Source organism: Nycticebus coucang, chromosome 12 (genome assembly GCF_027406575.1).
Source record: "Nycticebus coucang isolate mNycCou1 chromosome 12, mNycCou1.pri, whole genome shotgun sequence".
Lineage (NCBI taxonomy): Eukaryota > Metazoa > Chordata > Mammalia > Primates > Lorisidae > Nycticebus > Nycticebus coucang.
This window is the reverse complement of record NC_069791.1, coordinates 89662254-89680143: the sequence shown is the minus strand read 5'-3', so window position 1 is coordinate 89680143 and position 17890 is coordinate 89662254. Positions and strand designations below refer to the sequence as shown.

Below are 17890 nucleotides of genomic sequence, written 5' to 3'. Positions count from 1 at the left end.
CTTTGGGTTGCAGCTGTCATTGTTTGGCGGGCCCAGGGATGGATTCAAACCCACCAGCTCAGGTGTATGTGGCTGGCGCCTTAGCCGCTTGAGCCACAGGCACCGAGCCTACCTCTCATGTTATATACCATCATTATGGAAGTCCCATCCAGCTGCCTCCAACACCATGTGTTCTCTATTTTATAAAATGTTGGCCTGAGATAACGTGGAGGCTGCTGGTCTAACAAGACCTGACTCATGGTATTACACTAAACCTAAACAACTAGGCTTTGAACTTGATATAGTGGCACAAAGAATACTAGGCTGTAAAGTTTGGCTATTAAGTTAATAGTCAGTGTATTTTTATTGATCCAGATAGTTTGGCTTTGTAATACAGAAATGGGAAAGTACAGCCCTGCTGCCCTATTTGGCAATGTCAGTGTATTTTCTTCATTCCCCTTTTAACACTGCCGCCCACTTATCTAGAGCACTGCCCTGGCTTAGTTATATATATGGTGGAACCTTCAGAAGAGCAACAGAGTTTTCCCTCTGCATTGTCACATATTGAAGTAAAGTATCAGCCATCTCATACTTAATTTTCACAAGAGACTGTTACAGAATTGCTTGTTTAAAATGTCCTATCCGTAAACTCTTGAAATGACGAAATAAGTTCCTCAACTTGACCACATTTATTGTTATTTCTGTTAACTTTGCCTGTTTGTCTTGTTTAAAGGCTGCAAAGAAGTTTGTTTCTGGCCGGAAGTCAATGGCAGCAAGTGGAAATTTGGGACATACACCTTTTGTTGATGAGTTGTAATACTGAAGCACATATTACAGGAGAGAGCTGAAAGCCTACTATATTTACCTTTTTTTCCAATAAGGTAAAATACTTTAAAGTATAAATTATTTCCAGCTGGCCGAAAGTCAATAAAGCATTCTGCTTAAATGTTGCCTTGCATTTTCCCTAATCATTTAATCAAATATTTATTATATAATATAGATGTTATAAAAGATACAGGAATCTAATTGAGTACAAAAGCATCAGAAACTATTAAATTAAGGTCAAGTGGCTATCAGGATAAATAGTTCCAGATAATTATTGGTGGCTTTTTAAGATAAAAGCAAGTTTAAACTGGGCACAGTGGTTGATGCCTGTAATTCCAGCACTCTGGGAGGCTGAGGCAGGTGGATCACCTGAGCTCACAGGTTCCAGATCAGCCTGAGGAAAAGTGAGACCCCCATCTCTAAAAATAGACAGGCGTTGTGGCAGTTGCCTGTAGTCCAAGCTACTCCAGAGGCCAAGGCAAGAGAATGGCTTGAGCCCAAGTGTTTGAGGTTGCTGTGAGCTATAAGGCCACATCACTCTACCAAGGACAGCAAAATGAGACTCTGTCTCATTAAAAAAAAAAAAAAAAGGCAAGTTCAAAATCTGTCATTTGGGATACAATGTTAAATAGTCTGGTTTTTACCTGCTTTTGCCTTCTTTGTAATAGAATTATTTGTGGAAAACAAACTTCCTATCATATCCCATATTCCCATTCCTTCATTTTATATGTCTGATTTATCTTCATTGGCAGAATTTTATTTTTCTCTCATCTCCTGTCTCTCCCTTATCTGTTTCTATCCTGTCTTTTTCAATTAATTAACTCTCAATACAACATTCAAAGTAAAAGTAGGGCTGAAAGGGGGGAGGAAACATTTGAACAGCTAGCCACAGAATGTATCCCTTTTATTTAAGTAGGGCACTTGAAGTTGAGGAGCAGGGTAGTGTTGATTAGATCTCAAGACATAAAGAAAGTGCCTCAACATTAGAGTATAAAGGAATAAGAAAAAGAAAAAAGAGAAAAACTAAATATCTAAAGAATAAAATGTGATATTTACCTTAAGTGAAGTTCTCTGCTACGTTCAGACATTGTGATACTAGGTTCTGCTACTGCATTTCTAAAAGATGAGAAATTCTTCACAGAAAAGACAATCTTCGGTGATCTGAATGGTGTTGCTATCTTGAGAATAAGACTTGTGAGGCCTACAAGACTCCAGGGAATTCTAATCACTTTAAAGGTCTGTGAAGGCTTTACAGTGTATGTATTCCTATAAGTATAGCAAGCTTACATATAGTAATGAACAAAAATTGTGTGATTTCAAGATAAGTGCTTGTATGATCACAGATCAAACCACTGCCTAACCAATCTTTGATACTGGTTGAGCTTTGCCCTTTTCACCTTGGGCATAGTCTTCCAGCCAGAAGGCATCTGAGATAGAGGAAGCCGAGGAGGAGGAGCTTACGTTGCCACGCTTTGCCATTGTCCAGTATGGAGAAGGAGCTCTCACTTCTGTCTTTTGATCTCTGTGAATTGTCACATCAGAGTTAATGTCTTTTCCTACACTAATAGTACGGTTCTTCTTTTTATATCTGTGCCAGTCACTGGAGATGGATATTGGTCTCCCTGCAGGGAGATGCCCAGTTGACCGTGGATATCTATAATATTTAAGTCTTTTATCTAAAACTACATCTTCATTATCATCACTGCTTGTAAGAGCTTCATCTTTTTCCTTCCCAGTTTTTGTTGGTGTGCTGAAATGAAACAAAGAGTGAATGAAGGATTCTTAATGCCTGAACATTTATGATCACCAAACAAGAGGTCTACTTTGACTAATAAAATATAAGACCCAAGTTAGCTTTAGCATACCTTTTTGTGTTCTTGAAGTCTTTGTATTTTTAAAAAGTACTTTTAATTTTTTTTTCCATTTCTAAAGAGAAATCAAATTCTCCCCTAAATTATTCCACACTACTTTAAAAAGCTTTGCATAGGCTTATGCCAAATTACTGACCAGACTAAGACTACTGCCAAACTACCAAATATAGGAGGCAATAATGGGTGGGTTGATTTCACTGCAGCTAGAGTGACAGGTTCAACCTGACCACCTCCTCCTGAGAACTCTGTTCTCATGGGTCACATAATAATAACAGAGAAAATTACTAATTTTCAGAGGAGTCAAGAAAGAGGGCCTCAGGGATGTTCAACATGCTAGCCATTCATAAGTCTTTCATTCTTTTATTCTCCTAATGCTGCTACACACAGCATCATTCTTTGCCTTTCTTTTAGGTTTACAGGTGTGAATTTGAAGAGCACCTTTATACTCACATGCCTCTTGTTATTCACTATTCCAGCTCTTTTTCTTTTCTAGAAAAGCATTAGAGGCTTTTTTATTACTTCCCCAACTATTGGCTTTCTCAGTTGTAGAAAGTTAGGTGATGCTTGCCTGCCAGTAACTACAGACCTCTGAACTTTGCTAATGCCTGCAGTACCTGTGCTTGCTATTACTGTCCAGAACAAATGTGACCTGCTTGCCCTCATCCCAGCGCTATTGCCCAGTAGAACCCAAAACAGATCTTTGTGATTACAAGCCTCTAGTACATTCTCATTCCCTGACCTGTCAGAATTGTGTTACCACTAATACTCTTAGCAGTCTGCGTGTTTTATTTGCTTCCAAGAATTTGAACAGCTTTCCCTAAAGTTTGTCTCTTCTAAGCCAGGGATGATGACTCATACCTGTAATCCTAGCACTCTGCGAGGCAGAAGCAAGTAGATTGCTTGAGCTCAAGAGTTCGAGACCAGCCTGAGCAAGAGCGAGACCCCATCTCTACCAAAAACAGAAAAATGACCCGGGCATTGTGGGTGCCTGTAGTTCCATCTACTTGGGAGGCTGAAGCAAGAGGATCTCTTTAGCCTAAGAGTTTGAGGTTGCTGTGAGCTATAATGTCAGAGCACTCTACCTAGGGCTACAGAGACTCTGTCTAAAAAAAAATGAAAGGAAGAAAAGTACCTAGGGACTTGACTAAAGACTAGAATAAATAATGCTCTGTATTAAATTACTTTTCAGCTCCCACAGAATTTTAAGAACCCAGAAGAGTAGTCACTCAGAACAAGGAGGATAAACAGGCATTAACGGGGGCCAGTAACTTTTTTTTTTTTTTTTTGAGACAGTCTCACTTTGTCACCCCCAGTAGAGTGCTCTGGTGTCATAGCTCACAGCAACCTCTAATTCAGTGGTTCTCAACCTTCATAATGCAGTGGCCTTTTAATACAGTTCCTGTGGGTCGCGACCCATAGGTTGATGAGAACCTTTGCTCTAACTCTTAGACTTAAGCGATTATCTTGCCTCCGACTCCCATGTAACTGGGAATACAGGTGCCCGCCACAACACCTGGCTGTTTTTAAAGACAGGTTCTCAACTCTTAGGCTTGTCTTAAACCCGTGAGCTCAGGGCAGTCCACCCACTTCAGCTTCCCAGAGTGCCACGATTACAGGTGTGAACCACTGTGCCTGGCCTTAAAGCCTGAACTCCTAACCATTTGATTATAGAATAACTATGTTCTAAGCATTTTCATTAGGAGTTTGAGATTCAGAATATTAAAAACTAAGGATGGCAAACTGAACATTTAAAAAGCAAAAAGAAGGCTCAACACCCATACCTCAGTGTTCAGGGTGCTGGCCACATGCCTGCCACAATGCCCAGCTATTTTTTTGTTGCAGTTCGGCTGGGGCCGGGTCTGAACCCGCCACCCTTGGTATATGGGACCGGCCCCCTACCCACTAAGCCACAGATGCTGCCTTTTTTTTTTTTTTTTTTTTTAGAAAGAGTCTCTGTTGCCCTCTTGGGCTAAAGAGATCCTCTTGCCTAAGCCTCCCAAGTGGCTGGGACTATAGGCACCCGCCACAGTACTGGGCTAGTTTTTTATTTTTAGTAGAGATGGGTATCACTTTTGCTCAGGCTGGTCTTGAACTCCTGAGCTCAAGCAGTCCACCTGCCTCTGCCTCCCAGATTACTAGGCTACAAGCATGTGTCATTGCACCCAGTCCCTTGATATTTCTTTGAGTGCATCTCAGTAAGCAAAGGTGCACAGCTACAACAGTAGTGCTCAGAAATTTTGACAGAAGGGCCATACGTGGTGACTCATACCTGTAATCCCAGCACTTGGGAGGCTGAAGGGGTGGATTGCCTGAGCTCACAGGTTCAAGACCAGCCTGAGCAAGAGTGAGATCCTGTCTAAAAAACAGCCAGGCATTGGCTTGGCAGCCATAGCTCAGTGAGTAAGGCGCCAGCCACATACACTGAGGCTGGTGGGTTTGAGCCCAGCCTGGGCCAGCTAAACAGTAATGACAACTGCAACCAAAAAATAGCCAGCATTGTGGCGGGCGCCTGTAGTCCCAGCTACTCAGGAGGCTCAAGGCTAGAGAATTGCTTAAACCCAACAGTTTGTGCCGCACCTGTGGCTCAGTGGGTAGGGCGCCAGCCCCATATACCAAGGGTGGCGGGTTCAAACCCGGCCTCGGCCAGCTAAAACAGCAGTGGCGGGCGGCGCCTGTGGCTCAAGGAGTAGGGCGCCGGTCCCATATGCCGGAGGTGGTGGGTTCAAACCCAGCCCTGGCCAAAAAAGAAAAAAAAAAATAAATAAAAAAAAAAAATAAAACAGCAGTGGCTACTGTAACAAAAAATAGCCAGGCGGGCGGCGCCTGTGGCTCAGTGAGTAGGGCGCCGGCCCCATATGCCGACGGTGGCGGGGTCAAACCCAGCCCCAGCCAAATTGCAACAAAAAATAGCCGGGCATTGTGGCGGGCGCCTGTAGTCCCAGCTGCTCGGGAGGCTGAGGCAACAGAATCGCGTAAGCCCAGGAGTTGGAGGTTGCTGTGAGCCGTGTGACGCCACGGCACTCTACCCGAGGGTGGTACAGTGAGACTCTGTCTCTACAAAAAAAAAAAGAAAAAAAAAAAAAAATAGCCAGGCATTGGGGCGAGCACCTATAGTCTCAGCTACTCAGGAGGCTGAGGCAAGAGAATCGCTTAAGCCCAAGAGTTGGCGGTTACTGTGAGCTGTGACACTACAGCACTCTACGGAGAGCAACAAAGTGAGACTCCGTCTCGAAAAAAAAAAAGAAATCCTGACAGAATTATTAAGAACCATTCTTGCATCAGAGCACTGAATTTGTCACTGTAAGAAAGAGTCTCAAATTCTATATTTCCTTAGGTTCTACAGAACACTTCCACATATAACTGATCCTCAGAAGAGTCCTTGTTATTCCAGTATTATATATAAAGAAATAACCTCTCAGATAAATAGTTGGTTTGTCTGAGATCCAAAGCTGCATTTCAATTCATTTTTCTTTTTGAGACAGTGTCTTGCCGTGTTGCCCTAGCTGGAGTGTAGTGGTGTCAGCCTAGCTCACAGTGACCTCAGACTCCTGGGCTCAGCCTCACAAGTAGTTGGGACTACAGGCACCCATCACCCTACCTGGCTGACCAAGGAAGGAGGAGGATCCTTGAGCCCAGTAGTTTAAGGTTATGATGAGCTGTGATGGCACCACTGCCCTCCAACCTGTCTGAGACAGCAAGACCCTGTCTCTAAAAAAAAAAGTACATGTTTGGAGATAATACAACTTGAAAGTGATTAGTGTATGGATAGCATATAGATACCATAGGCATCAAGGAGATTAAGAGAAGAGACCTGAGGAGTAAACTTTGAGGAACCCCAAAGTGTGGTAAAAAGAGATCAAGAGGAAGTGACTAGAGGTAGCAAGAGCATCGGGGAAGTGGCACCACAGAAGTCTGGGAAGGTGGTATTTCAAGAAGACTGGGGGTGGGGAGTTGTGAAGTATCTAATGCTCTTCAGAAGCCAAGTAAAACAAGACTCAAGAGTCCCCTGGGGTCAGCAGTGTGAAGGCTTGTGAATGGCCATGGAAAAGGCTGTTGATGGAGGGGTGAAAACAAAGCCCAGATTGAGCTGGGCTGAGGAATGTCTGGGGAACGCTGAATTGAGCTAGGCTGAGGAATGTCTGGGGAACACTGACGTGACCTGAGGAAATGGAGATGCCTAATACAGCTCAATACTTTCAACAAGCTGGGAGGGAGGTGAAGGACAGGGCAGTGTCTGGATCCAGGGGACAAGGAGACAGGATGGAGTTAAGGGAGGGTTTGCTAAGATTGAGAGAGGCTTTTAAAGGTATAAATGTTACTGGGAAAGACCCAGAAAGAAAAAAGTTAAATACACAAAAAAGAGAAAACAGTATTCACAACTAACATTTTAAGGGCTTAGGAAGGGGGCAAAATGCAAGTAAGTGTGGGGATTTGTTTGTTCTAATGCCAAGTTGCGTTAGTTGCACTACCACATATTAGGTACTATAGATTGTCCTTTCCAAAAAACAATAAATTATTTTGGCAGTGTCCCCAACCCCTCCCACCATGCTCCTTACTATTGGATAATTCTCACATTAAACCGGGACCCTGCGCCACATAAACACTGGGGTTATGTATTATAACAAAGAATTCCTAAAATGAACTACTTACTGTGATACTGGGAATTTGGTCTCAGGGATTAAATCATGTATTTCTTGCCATTCTTGGGGTATGTCAATAAAATCTCGGTAAACCTTGATTTGTAGCACTGTTCCTATGGTGATTTGATGCAAAAGCTTTAAAAATTCTCGAAGAGTATATCCTAACACATTGGCATGACCAACGCTAATCAGAACATCACCTGAAGAGGGGGAAAAAAGTTGTCAGTAGAACTAAGATAATAGCTTAAAAAGGCCATATCGACCTTTGGCTTTACTGTGATGTATTTTATGGGTTCATGTTGTTGGTTAATTTTGAATCAAAACCAAGCATCAGCCCTTATTGAATAAAGATGTTTATCTCCATAACATGAGTGCCCTTTGCATAATGAAGAATCCATGCAAGATGTTTCTTAATAGCAATATGATGGTAGACATTATATCATGTTTTTGAGACATTTCCAAAATTCTTGGTGTGAGAGGCTAAAACCACTTATAATCTGAACCATCTTTTAGGTTTCTAAAAATCTATTGATTTCAAATCAAATGAGTGGCTACTACTAGGGAAGAAAACCCACTTACACTAAGTGAGAAATAAATGACCCGCTTTCTATTATACCTGGGTGGCAATTTCCAGTGCCTGCCACCATTAATAGGTCATATTAAACATAAAGCCTTTCATTTTATTAACAATTTTCTGCCCAAATCAAGTATTAGTTGAGCAAATAGTTCTATATGTAGCATTGAGCAATTAGGCATGCTTTGATTAGGCTTAAGATATGTAAGCAGTTAGTATGTGGGTTCACATAAATTTGATAGATAGGTCCTCTAGGGCAGTGGTTCTTGACCTTCCTAGTACCTCAAACCTTCAATATACTTCCTGTGGGTCTTGACCCACTGGTTGGGAACTGCTGGTCTAGGGCAATTCAGGACAAGGAGGAATGCATGATGATTAACCATGGAGCTTCTGAGGCCTCAGCAAGGGGAAGGAGGACTACTTCTTGGCAACAAATCCCCAGATTTCCAAATTGAAGGAAACTTAAAAGAGCAATTATTCACTTGCACCAACTTCCTTACATCCCTACCCCCAGCAGCCAAAGCATGGACCAGTGAACTAGACCCAGCCACCGGGCACTCCCACCTAGGTCATTGAACCTGGAGTAGGAAATGCAGAGGAGTGACAGGAGAATCACCATGGTTTCCAGGGGTAATTATACGTGACCCTTTGTTGTCTCACCATTTTCCATGCCTGGTTCTCCAGGCTTTTTGGCGATTTTGTCACACACAATACCCTAAATGCAGTGCCTTAACAGAACTGTTTTCTGTTGCTTGTAGTGAAGAATCTTGATTGCTAGAAAGGCATTCACAGGCGGCGCCTGTGGCTCAGTCAGTAGGGCGCCGGCCCCATATACCGAGGGTGGCGGGTTCAAACCCAGCCCCGGCCAAAACTGCAACCAAAAAAAATAGCCGGGCGTTGTGGCAGGCGCCTGTAGTCCCAGCTACTCGGGAGGCTGAGGCAAGAGAATCGCTTAAGCCCAGGAGTTGGAGGTTGCTGTGAGCTGTGTGAGGCCATGGCACTCTACCGAGGGCCAGAAAGTGAGACTCTGTCTCTACAAAAAAAAAAAAAAAAAAAAAGAAAGGCATTCACCTAGACTTGAGGAATACAAAGAATTTACTTTCTCAGGACAGCCTCACATTGGGCAAAATCTTAGTCTTCAGGGCTTAGTACTGATATCCTGCCAAATGGTAAAATGGGAACTTTATAGGTGACATTGGATGATATGACCTGATGACCTTCCAAAGGATGTTTATCTTTCTGTGATTGGGAAGCTAAGGACCCTCCATCATTTGAAGATAGCTAAAGCCCAGCCTCGGAGGGAAAAAGGGTCAAGAAGAAGCACCTTCTCTGATGGAACACCCACCAGGCTTAAACCAAGAATTGTACTGCTCTAAGAAGCTTCCAAGGGGCCAGGCATGGTGGCACACGCTTGTATTCCAGCACTCCGGGAGACTGAGGCAGGAGGACTGCTTGAGCTCAAGAGTTTGAGACCAGCCTGAGCAACAGCGAGACCTTGTCTCTACTAAAAATAGAAAAACTAGCCAGGTAGTGTGGTGGGCATCTGTTAGTCCCAGCTACTCAGAAGGCTGTAGCAAGAGCATTGCTCAAGCCCAAAAGTTTGAAGTTGTTGTGAGCTATGATGGCACAGCACTCTACCAAAGGTGACAAATTAAGACTGTCTCAAAAAAAAGAAATAATAAAATAAAATAAAAATAGAAAAAGTAGTGGCGGCGCCTGTGGCTCAAGGAGTAGGGCACCAGCCCCATATGCCGAGGCTGGTGCGTTCAAACCCAGCCCTGGCCAGAAAAAAAAAAAAAAAAATAGAAAAAGTAGCTGATCGGGCGGCGCCTGTGGCTCAGTTGGTGGGGCGCCGGCCACATATACCGAGGGTGACGGGTTCAAGCCCGGCCCCGGCCAAACTGCAACCAAAAAATAGCCGGGCATTGTGGCGGGTGCCTGTAATCCCAGCTACTTGAGAGGCTGAGGCAAGAGAATCGCTTAAACCCAGGAGTTGGAGGTTGCTGTGAGCTGTCTGAGGCCACAGCACTCTACTGAGGGCCATAAAGTGAGACTCTATCTCTACAAAAAAAAAAAAGAAAGAAAAAGTAGCTGATCGTTGTGGTGGGCTCCTGTAGTCTCAGTTACTCAGGAGTCTGCAGCAAGAGGATTGCTTAAGCCCGAGTTTGAGGTTGTTATGAGCTGGACACCATAGCACTCTAACCAGGGTGACAGAGTGAGACTGTCACAAAAAAAAAAAACTTCCAAGGATGTCAAGGCAAATTTTCATAGTTCCAAATCCTATCAGAAACAAAAGTTCCTAGAATTCAAGAAAATGAATACTTAAAAGGGTGGGGGAAAACCCTTCTACTTTAGTCTTAAAAAGTAGCTGGGGGTAAAAAATCAACCAAGTATCTGAAGCGAACTTCAGAATGAAACAAGGCTACCTGCAGATTGTACAGCATGAAACAGCTGCTCATCCTACGGAGGTTAATTACAACGGCAAAAAATAACCCTAGCTGGATGAGCTTACTTGCCTTCTGTTTAAAAGGAATGTTTATAGCTGAAAGCTATGGCTTGGCATTCAGCTTAATTATGTTGTAATAGGGTGACTTTTATCAAGAGGGCAGAAAATAAACAGCTTAATTCCCTGACCATTTTGGCTATAACCCAAACGTGTCAGTGTATGAATGTGATTACTCTGGCAATAGATATTAACATTGCCCTTCATAGAGAAACACCAACCTCATTACACATTTTTTTCTACTTTAACAGGCTGTAGGAATGACATTATATAAACTTTGTCTTGATCACATATATTAAATCAACTTTACAGCAGCCAAGCCACTGCTGAATAATAGATTTTATTTATTTTTCTTCCTCTCTCCCAATTAGGTTGTAAGATCCATGCTGGCAGGGCCCATATCTGTCTGGCTTGCACCCTTCTAGATAATGCTGATTAAATGCATGCAGCCTGGTAAGGACAATAGCCAGTACTTGACCGCTATTTACTGTCAAAGCCACATTCATTTCTTTTCTTTCTTTTTTTTTTTTTTTTTGGTGTGTGTGTGTGTGTGTGTGTGGTTTTTGGTTAGGGCTAGTTTTGAACCCACCACCCCTGGCATATGGGACCAGCGCCCTACCCCTTTGAGCCTCAGGCGCCGCTCATCCACATTCATTTCTTAAGACTTTTGGGCTATTAGAATCTGTTAAAGCTACCCTTGTGAAAAGGAATTTAAAGTTTAGCAAGAATAAACTAATACTAAACTAAATTAGAAAATCAAGATGAGGGGCAGCGCCTGTGGCTCAAGGACTAGGGCGCCGGTCCCATATGCTGGAGGTGGTGGGTTCAAACCCAGCCCCGGCCAAAACAAAAAAAAAGAAAATCAAGATGAAAACCTAGAAGGGAAACACCAAAGGAGAGAAATTCGAAGCACATGGATGATAAATAATGGGGCTGAGAAGCAATGGAGTCAAAGAAATAGCAAGTTTTTAATGATTATCACCTCCCAAAATCTCCGAATCACTGTCGAAAATGTCTGAATTACAGAGACCTTGAAGAGAATTGGTGGACTTGTCACAAATAGATTTGGGGCTCTGGACTTCCTTTATATTAAAATCTTTTTTCGGCTCGGCGCCTTTGGCTCAAGCAGCTAAGGCGCCAGCCACATATGCTTGAGCTGGCAGGTTCGAATCCAGCCCCAGCCTGCCAATCAACAATGATGGCTGCAACCAAAAAATAGCTGGGCGTTGTGGCAGGCACCTGTACTCCCAGCTACTTGGGAGGCAGAGGCAGGAGAATCGCTTGAGCCCAAGAGTTGGAGGTTGCTGTGAGCTGTGATACCACAGCGCTCTACCCAGGGAGACAGCTTGAGGCTCTGTCTCAAAAAAATATATATATTTTTTTTCTAGTTATTAAGACTATTGGCTAGAGAGGTATGGGCTTTCTAAGCAGAACAGGTTTCAAATTCTAGCTCTGACCACAGACTTAACTGTGACAAGTTACCTCATCTATATTTTATTATCTGTATTTCTGGAGTGTTGCAAACATTAAATTAGGTAATAGATGTGAAAACACCTTACACAATGCCTGGGACAAATACTCACTTGTTATTCATTTATTAAGCACAGACATAATAAACGTACCAATACTATAGGTAAGCCCTGGATTTTTCGTCTTTTCGTGTCAGGGTCTCCTTTCTCACCTGGGCTAAAGTACAGTGGTGTCATCATAGCTCACCATGAACTCAAACTCCCAGGCCAAAGTGATCCTCCTGCCTCAGTCTCCCAAGTAGCTGAGACTATAGGTACACTCCACCACTCCTGGCTAATTTTTTCTATTTTCGTAGAGATGGGGGTCTCACTTTTGCTCAAACTTGCTCAAACTACAGGTCTCAGAACCCATGACCTGAAGCAATCCTCCCACTTCAGCTTCCCAAAGTGCTAGGATTACAGTTGTGAGTCACCATGTCTGGGCTTAAAAGATGAATTTAAGACTGCCTCTGGTCTCAAAGAGCCCACTAACTGGGCTCCATCATGATATTCTATGTAACAGGCATAAAAGCATTCTCCTTAAGCACCCCAGAGCGTGAACCTGGATCATCCACAAACATCACTTGACCCTAGAGAAGCTGAGAAGCAGCAGCAGAAAAGCCCATGGAACCTGTCTTGACGTTCTTTTGGTCTGTGAATTCCAGAACTCTCCCTGTGGTGATTCGTTTGCCAGCACCAAGTAGTAACAAGTTGAAGAAACACTTTGAATTTTAAGGTAAGGTTAACCGTTTTATAAAAACATGATTTACCTACTCTCTTCTTTAATCCATTGCTTCCAACCCTAGCTGCAAATTAGAATCACATAAGGAGCTTTTAAAATGTAAACTGCCCTATCCCAACCCCAGAACAATTGAATCAGAACCTGTGGGAAGATGGGGCCCAGTTGTCGTAGTTTCAAAAGCTCCCCAGCAAACCCGTGCAACAGTCCACTGGGGTTCTTACCACTGAGAGGTATAGGAATAGAATCCTGCCAGAGTCCGAAGGAGAGGAGGTCAGTCCAGGGATTAAGGATAGGCTTTATTGTGCGGCGCCTGTGGCTCAGTGAGCAGGCCACCAGCCCCATGTACTGAGGGTGGCGGGTTCAAACCCAGCCCCGGCCAAACTGCAACAACAAAAAAAAAGTAGCTGGGCATTGTGGTGGGCGCCTGTAGTCCCAGCTACTCGGGAGGCTGAGGCAGGAGAATCGCCTAAGCCCAGGAGTTGGAGATTGCTGTGAGCTGTGTGACGCCACGGCACTCTACCGAGGGCAATAAAGTGAAACTCTGTCGCTACAAAAAAAAAAAAAAAAAAGGATAGGCTTTATTTTAAAGAAGCAGAATGGAGTCTGGCTAGAAGATAGCTCAGCTCACACAGTTTCAAGAGATTTTATGAGTGTAGTTGGAATGTGGGAGGGGGTCATAAGAGGTGAGGGAAGCCTATCTTTTCTGTAAAGGGAAAGATGCTGTGTCTGAGACTGATTTTAGAATTACCACCTTCCACAAAAGGTGTTAATCTTGCACAAAGGCCTTATCTCTAGTGCCACCCAGGACCAGGGTAGGAGATCCTGATGCTTCCCAGGAACACTAGCCCTAAAGCATTTTAGGAGGGTGGGTAGGGGACTGCTGTGACTATGCCATTTGGTCTCTGACCTGCTTTCTATCATGAGCTGTCCTCCCAGGATGGCTATACTCTTGTCAGAGTCATGAGGATGTATAGGAGTATGGGAAGGGGGTTGCTGTAATCAAGCAATTTGGCCTGCTTTCTTTCTCTACCTATCTCCCAAATAGCTGTACTTTTGTCAGAGTCCTGAGGATTTCTTCCCCACAATCACAATCATCTTTTATTAAGAAAAAAGAAAAAATTCCAGGTGCGGTGGCTCACGCCTGTAATCCTAATACTCTAGGAGGCCAGATTGCTTGAGCTCAGGAGTTCCACACCAGCCTAAGCAAGAATGAGACCCTGTCTCTACTAACAAAAAATAGAAAAACTGAGGCAAGGGGATCTCTTAATCATAAGGCCGAGTGCAGGGACACAGAAATAAGTGCACAAGTCCAACCCAGAAAGGAATGAGTGCATCAGTCCCTACCCGCAAACCCTTATATTCCCACCCCATCTTAACCCACATGCTGACTTCTTTTTTGAATTCAGCCCACTCACACTCAAGTAAATAAAGGCCACATTGCCTACACAGAACCTGGACTGCGTTTTCTTTTGTTCATGTCTCAGAATAACTTCTCACTTAAACCCAAGAGTTTGGGTTTGCTGTGAGCTGTGATGATGCCACGGCACTCTACACAGTAAGACAGACTGAGACTCTGTCTCAAAAAAAAAAGCAAAAAAAGACAATAGTATAGAGAATCTCTAATAATAGCCTAAGAGAAATTACCACAAATATTTCTATAGCTTTTTAAACTTTAGTTTTAAAAGCACTTTCGTAAATATTATTTCATCAAATCCTAGCAACATCTGACAAAGATAGGATTGTCCCAAATCGTAGTTGAGATGACTAAGACCTGAAAGGTTAAGTGACTTTGCCCAAGGTCATAGAACTAGAAAGTGGCAGAGTATAGGTTTGAATTCAGGGCAGCTAACATAAAATGGTTTTTGTTTCTTACCACTTCACCATCCCATTAGGCCTTACACACTAAAAACACAGCACTAGGCCCAGGCCAGGAACTGGAAGAATACATTTTGAACTGGATGGAAAATTCACTCACAAAGAAAAGCAGGGTGGTGACAGAGAAATCCCAGTCCTCAGTGTGACCGTGCGCTAGATACTAAATATGTGATTCCTTGTCTGTAAGATGGTTTAATGCAGAGGTTATGAGAGTGAAATGAGATCATGTATCTAAATGTCAGTAATAAAAGAAAAAAATCTATATGCACAGACAGCATAAGCTCTGTACTAACTATGCCTGTATTTGTATCCCATTCACAAGATGCAAGTGAACCTGGACGTGGAACTCAATCTCCATAAGCTTCAGTTTGCTCATCAGTAAAAGTGAGCTGATAATAACAATTATTACAGGATTTAAGTGAATTAAGACAACCAATAGTGACAGTTATGTAAGTGATAACAATTGGCTGGCCCACAGGTTCTCAGCCAATGTCACCATGTCCTTATGGTTACACTGAAACCTCATGACTCCAGTCTCCCTGAAGGCAGGTGAGAAGGAGGGAGGGAGATGCGTGGTTGGGAGGCCTGGGGAGACCAAATCACCTGGCTGGAGTTTCCCGTCCTGAGCTGCAGCCCCTCTCTTAATGAGGTGAGTGATCTGGAGGTAGGGCCCATGCTGAATGAGGATCAAGCCTATTCCCAGGCTGCTCACAGTGAGTTTGGTCTGCAGAGTTTTGCTCAAGTTGTGTACAGATGACTTGACCTTGCGGCTGACACGTCTGTCTGATATAAAGAGGAGAACTTGTTTCAGTCCTTCACCAAGAGAGCAGCATGGCAATATTCAATGGGGTTCTGAAGCCAATCCCTGTGACAATTATTTAACCTCCCCATTTCTCAGTTTCCTTGTCAGTAAAATGAGGATAATAAGTGTCCACATTGAAGAGCTGTTCTGGGAGTTAAGTAGAACCATTAAAGGGATATTGCACAGAGATATCATAAGTGCTTCATAAATAATAGTTGTTACTATTGATTTGTTGCTATTCACTTAACAAATATTTATTGATGCAGGCAGTGTGCTAGAGTTTATTGCAGTGAGCCAAACAGATGTGTTTCTTGCCCTCAGTGATCTTACAGCATAGTGGAGGAGACCTATGAAGTCATAATTACGTTGCTGAACTCATCCCAGAAAAAGTGCTACCGTAGGCTGGGTGCAGTTGCTCATTCCTGTCACTCTGGGAGGCTGAGCAGGTGGATTGCTTGAGTTTAGGAGTTTGAGACCAGCCTGAGCAAGAGCAACGAACACCCCATGTCTACTAAGAAAAACTAGCTGGGCATAGTGGCACACACTTACAGTCCCAGCTACTTGGGAGACTGAGGCAAGAGGATCGCTCAAGCACAAGAGTTTGAGGTTGCTGTGAGCTATGTATTGCACTTTACCAAGAGCAATACAGTGAGATTGTCTCAAAAAAAAGGAAGAAAGAAACAGAAAAAAGAAAAGAAATAAAAGAAAAACATGGGGAAAGTGCTACATACCTCATTGCTGACTATCACTATGGACAACTTCAAAGTACTCCCCTTGGGAAGCTATATGCTGATCTCAGCACTCAGTCCACCCTTCAAAGCAATTTTGGAACTCTTTTTCTGGAATGACCATCAGAGCTGTCATTGTACAAGGCCTGACAATTAAGTTCTTGAACTTGCCACTGTGCGCTTATGTTGGTAGCACAATAACCTTGGTGTCTCACAGCTGTGTTTGTGTTGATGTGTGGCAGTGTCTTGCTAAATGGCATTCATCAGTGCTGTTGTGGGTCTTTGCATGCTCATGATATCATATACTAGGAAGCTCAGTTCCAAAAGTCACCAAGGTTAAGTAAAAGAAGCCAGACTCAAAAGCCTCCTTACTGTATGAATCCATTCTCAAAACATTCTCCATATAAAAGGCAAAACTATAAAAACAGATGTGTGTGAGTGTGAGCGTGTGTGTGTGGGTGTGTGTGTGTAGAACTGAGGTGGGGGAAATGTTGGCTGTGAAGGGGCAGTGGCAAGGTAATTCAGAGAGTGGTGAAACTGTCCCTTATCTTGATTGTGGTGGTCCTTCAACGTGGGTATACGCTTGTCAGACTCGTATTGCTGTGCTTTAAAAGGGTGTGTGGGGGTCTTACTGTATGGAAATTATACCTTAATAAAAGGGCAATAGCGAGAGATCATCTCCCAGACCAACAGTGTGATGGTGCCATTTTACAGAGGAGGAAAAGTGAGGAAGGCTTTATCCCCAGGACACCACCCACCTCCCAGTTACCTTTTTTGGATTTGCGGGTGGCCCTCTTCATAGCCCCTGGAGGGCGGGAGCCTCCGGAGGGCCCCCCAGGAGCCGAGGCTCGAATTGGTCCAACTACCAACAGTTTGGAACCCTGGAGGCTCCGAAGCCAGAGGGAACAAGCAGCAATGAGGGAGTCGTGAGCTGCGCGCCTCGGGACGGGCACCAGGGGGCGCTGCGCTGCCGCTGCCCAGAGCCGGGCAACAGCGAGGTCGCCGCAGGGCCTCAGAGGATCCTGGGAACCCCGGGATGGGGTTTGCACTTCAGTGTAGTGTGTGAAAACATGGGCGAGGAACAGAACTTCCGCGGAGACGGGCACAGTGCCCGACTCACAGTGGCTTCTTCATTCATTCATTCCTTCTTGATGAATCATTGAAATGGGGAGGAGGAGAAAGAGAAAAGCCTTCTGAAAGACGTGAGGTGGTGGGTCTGCAGAGGAAAGATCACAGCCGGAAGATCATAGGAGATCGTGGAATACCTAGAAGACCGGGAGAATCCCCTGCCGTGCTCTTTAATAATGCTATTTTTAAATATTGTTACATCAATAGTTCCAGCTGCTTGGGAACTGCACTTTTTTCATGAATGTTTTGAATGAAAAAAGGCTCAAGGGTGGCCTGAAAAAAATGAGTCATTATTAGGAGAGGCACTATTAATGCTTCCTTCTTTTCTCCAAAGTAATCTTTCCTCCCACACACATTCACTCATACAACAATTATTTACAGGAAAATTCTCTGTGGTTTGTGCTGATGCCATTGACAGGGAAATAGACAAGACAAATAAGGGCTCCATTCTTTTAGAACTTATATTTAAAAAACAGATGAAGTGGATGATTTTAGGAAAATATAAATTATCAAAATTAAATTCTAGAAGAAAGAGAAAATATTGAGAGGCTAAGCACCTGGGAGGGCAGTGCTGCCTTCAAAAAGTAGAAACCAACTATAACCTCGATTTAAAATATACGAAAGCATACTATGTAGCCATAATGTGTGTACCCCCATAATATTCTGAAATACATAAACAAGTAGAAACAAAGCATTATTAGTTGTCAGGTGCTGT

At 43.5% G+C, this 17890-nt stretch overlaps 2 protein-coding genes across 3 annotated transcripts in view; one reads left to right on the top strand and one right to left on the bottom strand.

Moving 5' to 3' along the window:
* LOC128561406 (cytochrome b-c1 complex subunit 2, mitochondrial) overlaps positions 1-937 on the top strand; it is a 35823-nt gene extending 34886 nt beyond the window's left edge. The window contains exon 14 of the mRNA XM_053555564.1: positions 713-937. Coding sequence (XP_053411539.1) covers positions 713-796 — 84 coding nt within the window. The 3' untranslated portion in view covers positions 797-937. The remainder of the gene's footprint in view (positions 1-712) is intronic.
* Positions 938-1092: 155 nt separating this feature from the next.
* PDZD9 (PDZ domain containing 9) lies at positions 1093-16917 on the bottom strand. Of its 2 annotated transcripts, XM_053555565.1 has the most exons (4): positions 16817-16917; positions 15121-15300; positions 7326-7515; positions 1093-2554 (listed from the first exon to the last, which is right to left on the bottom strand). In XM_053555565.1, exons 1-4 carry the CDS (start codon positions 16845-16847, stop codon positions 2161-2163), a joined length of 795 nt encoding a protein of 264 aa, XP_053411540.1. In that variant the 5' UTR covers positions 16848-16917; the 3' UTR covers positions 1093-2160. The 2 variants fall into 2 exon arrangements, with proteins under 2 accessions (XP_053411540.1, XP_053411541.1); XM_053555566.1 differs by lacking the exon at positions 15121-15300 and having other exon boundaries at positions 16817-16847.
* Positions 16918-17890: the final 973 nt, after the last annotated feature.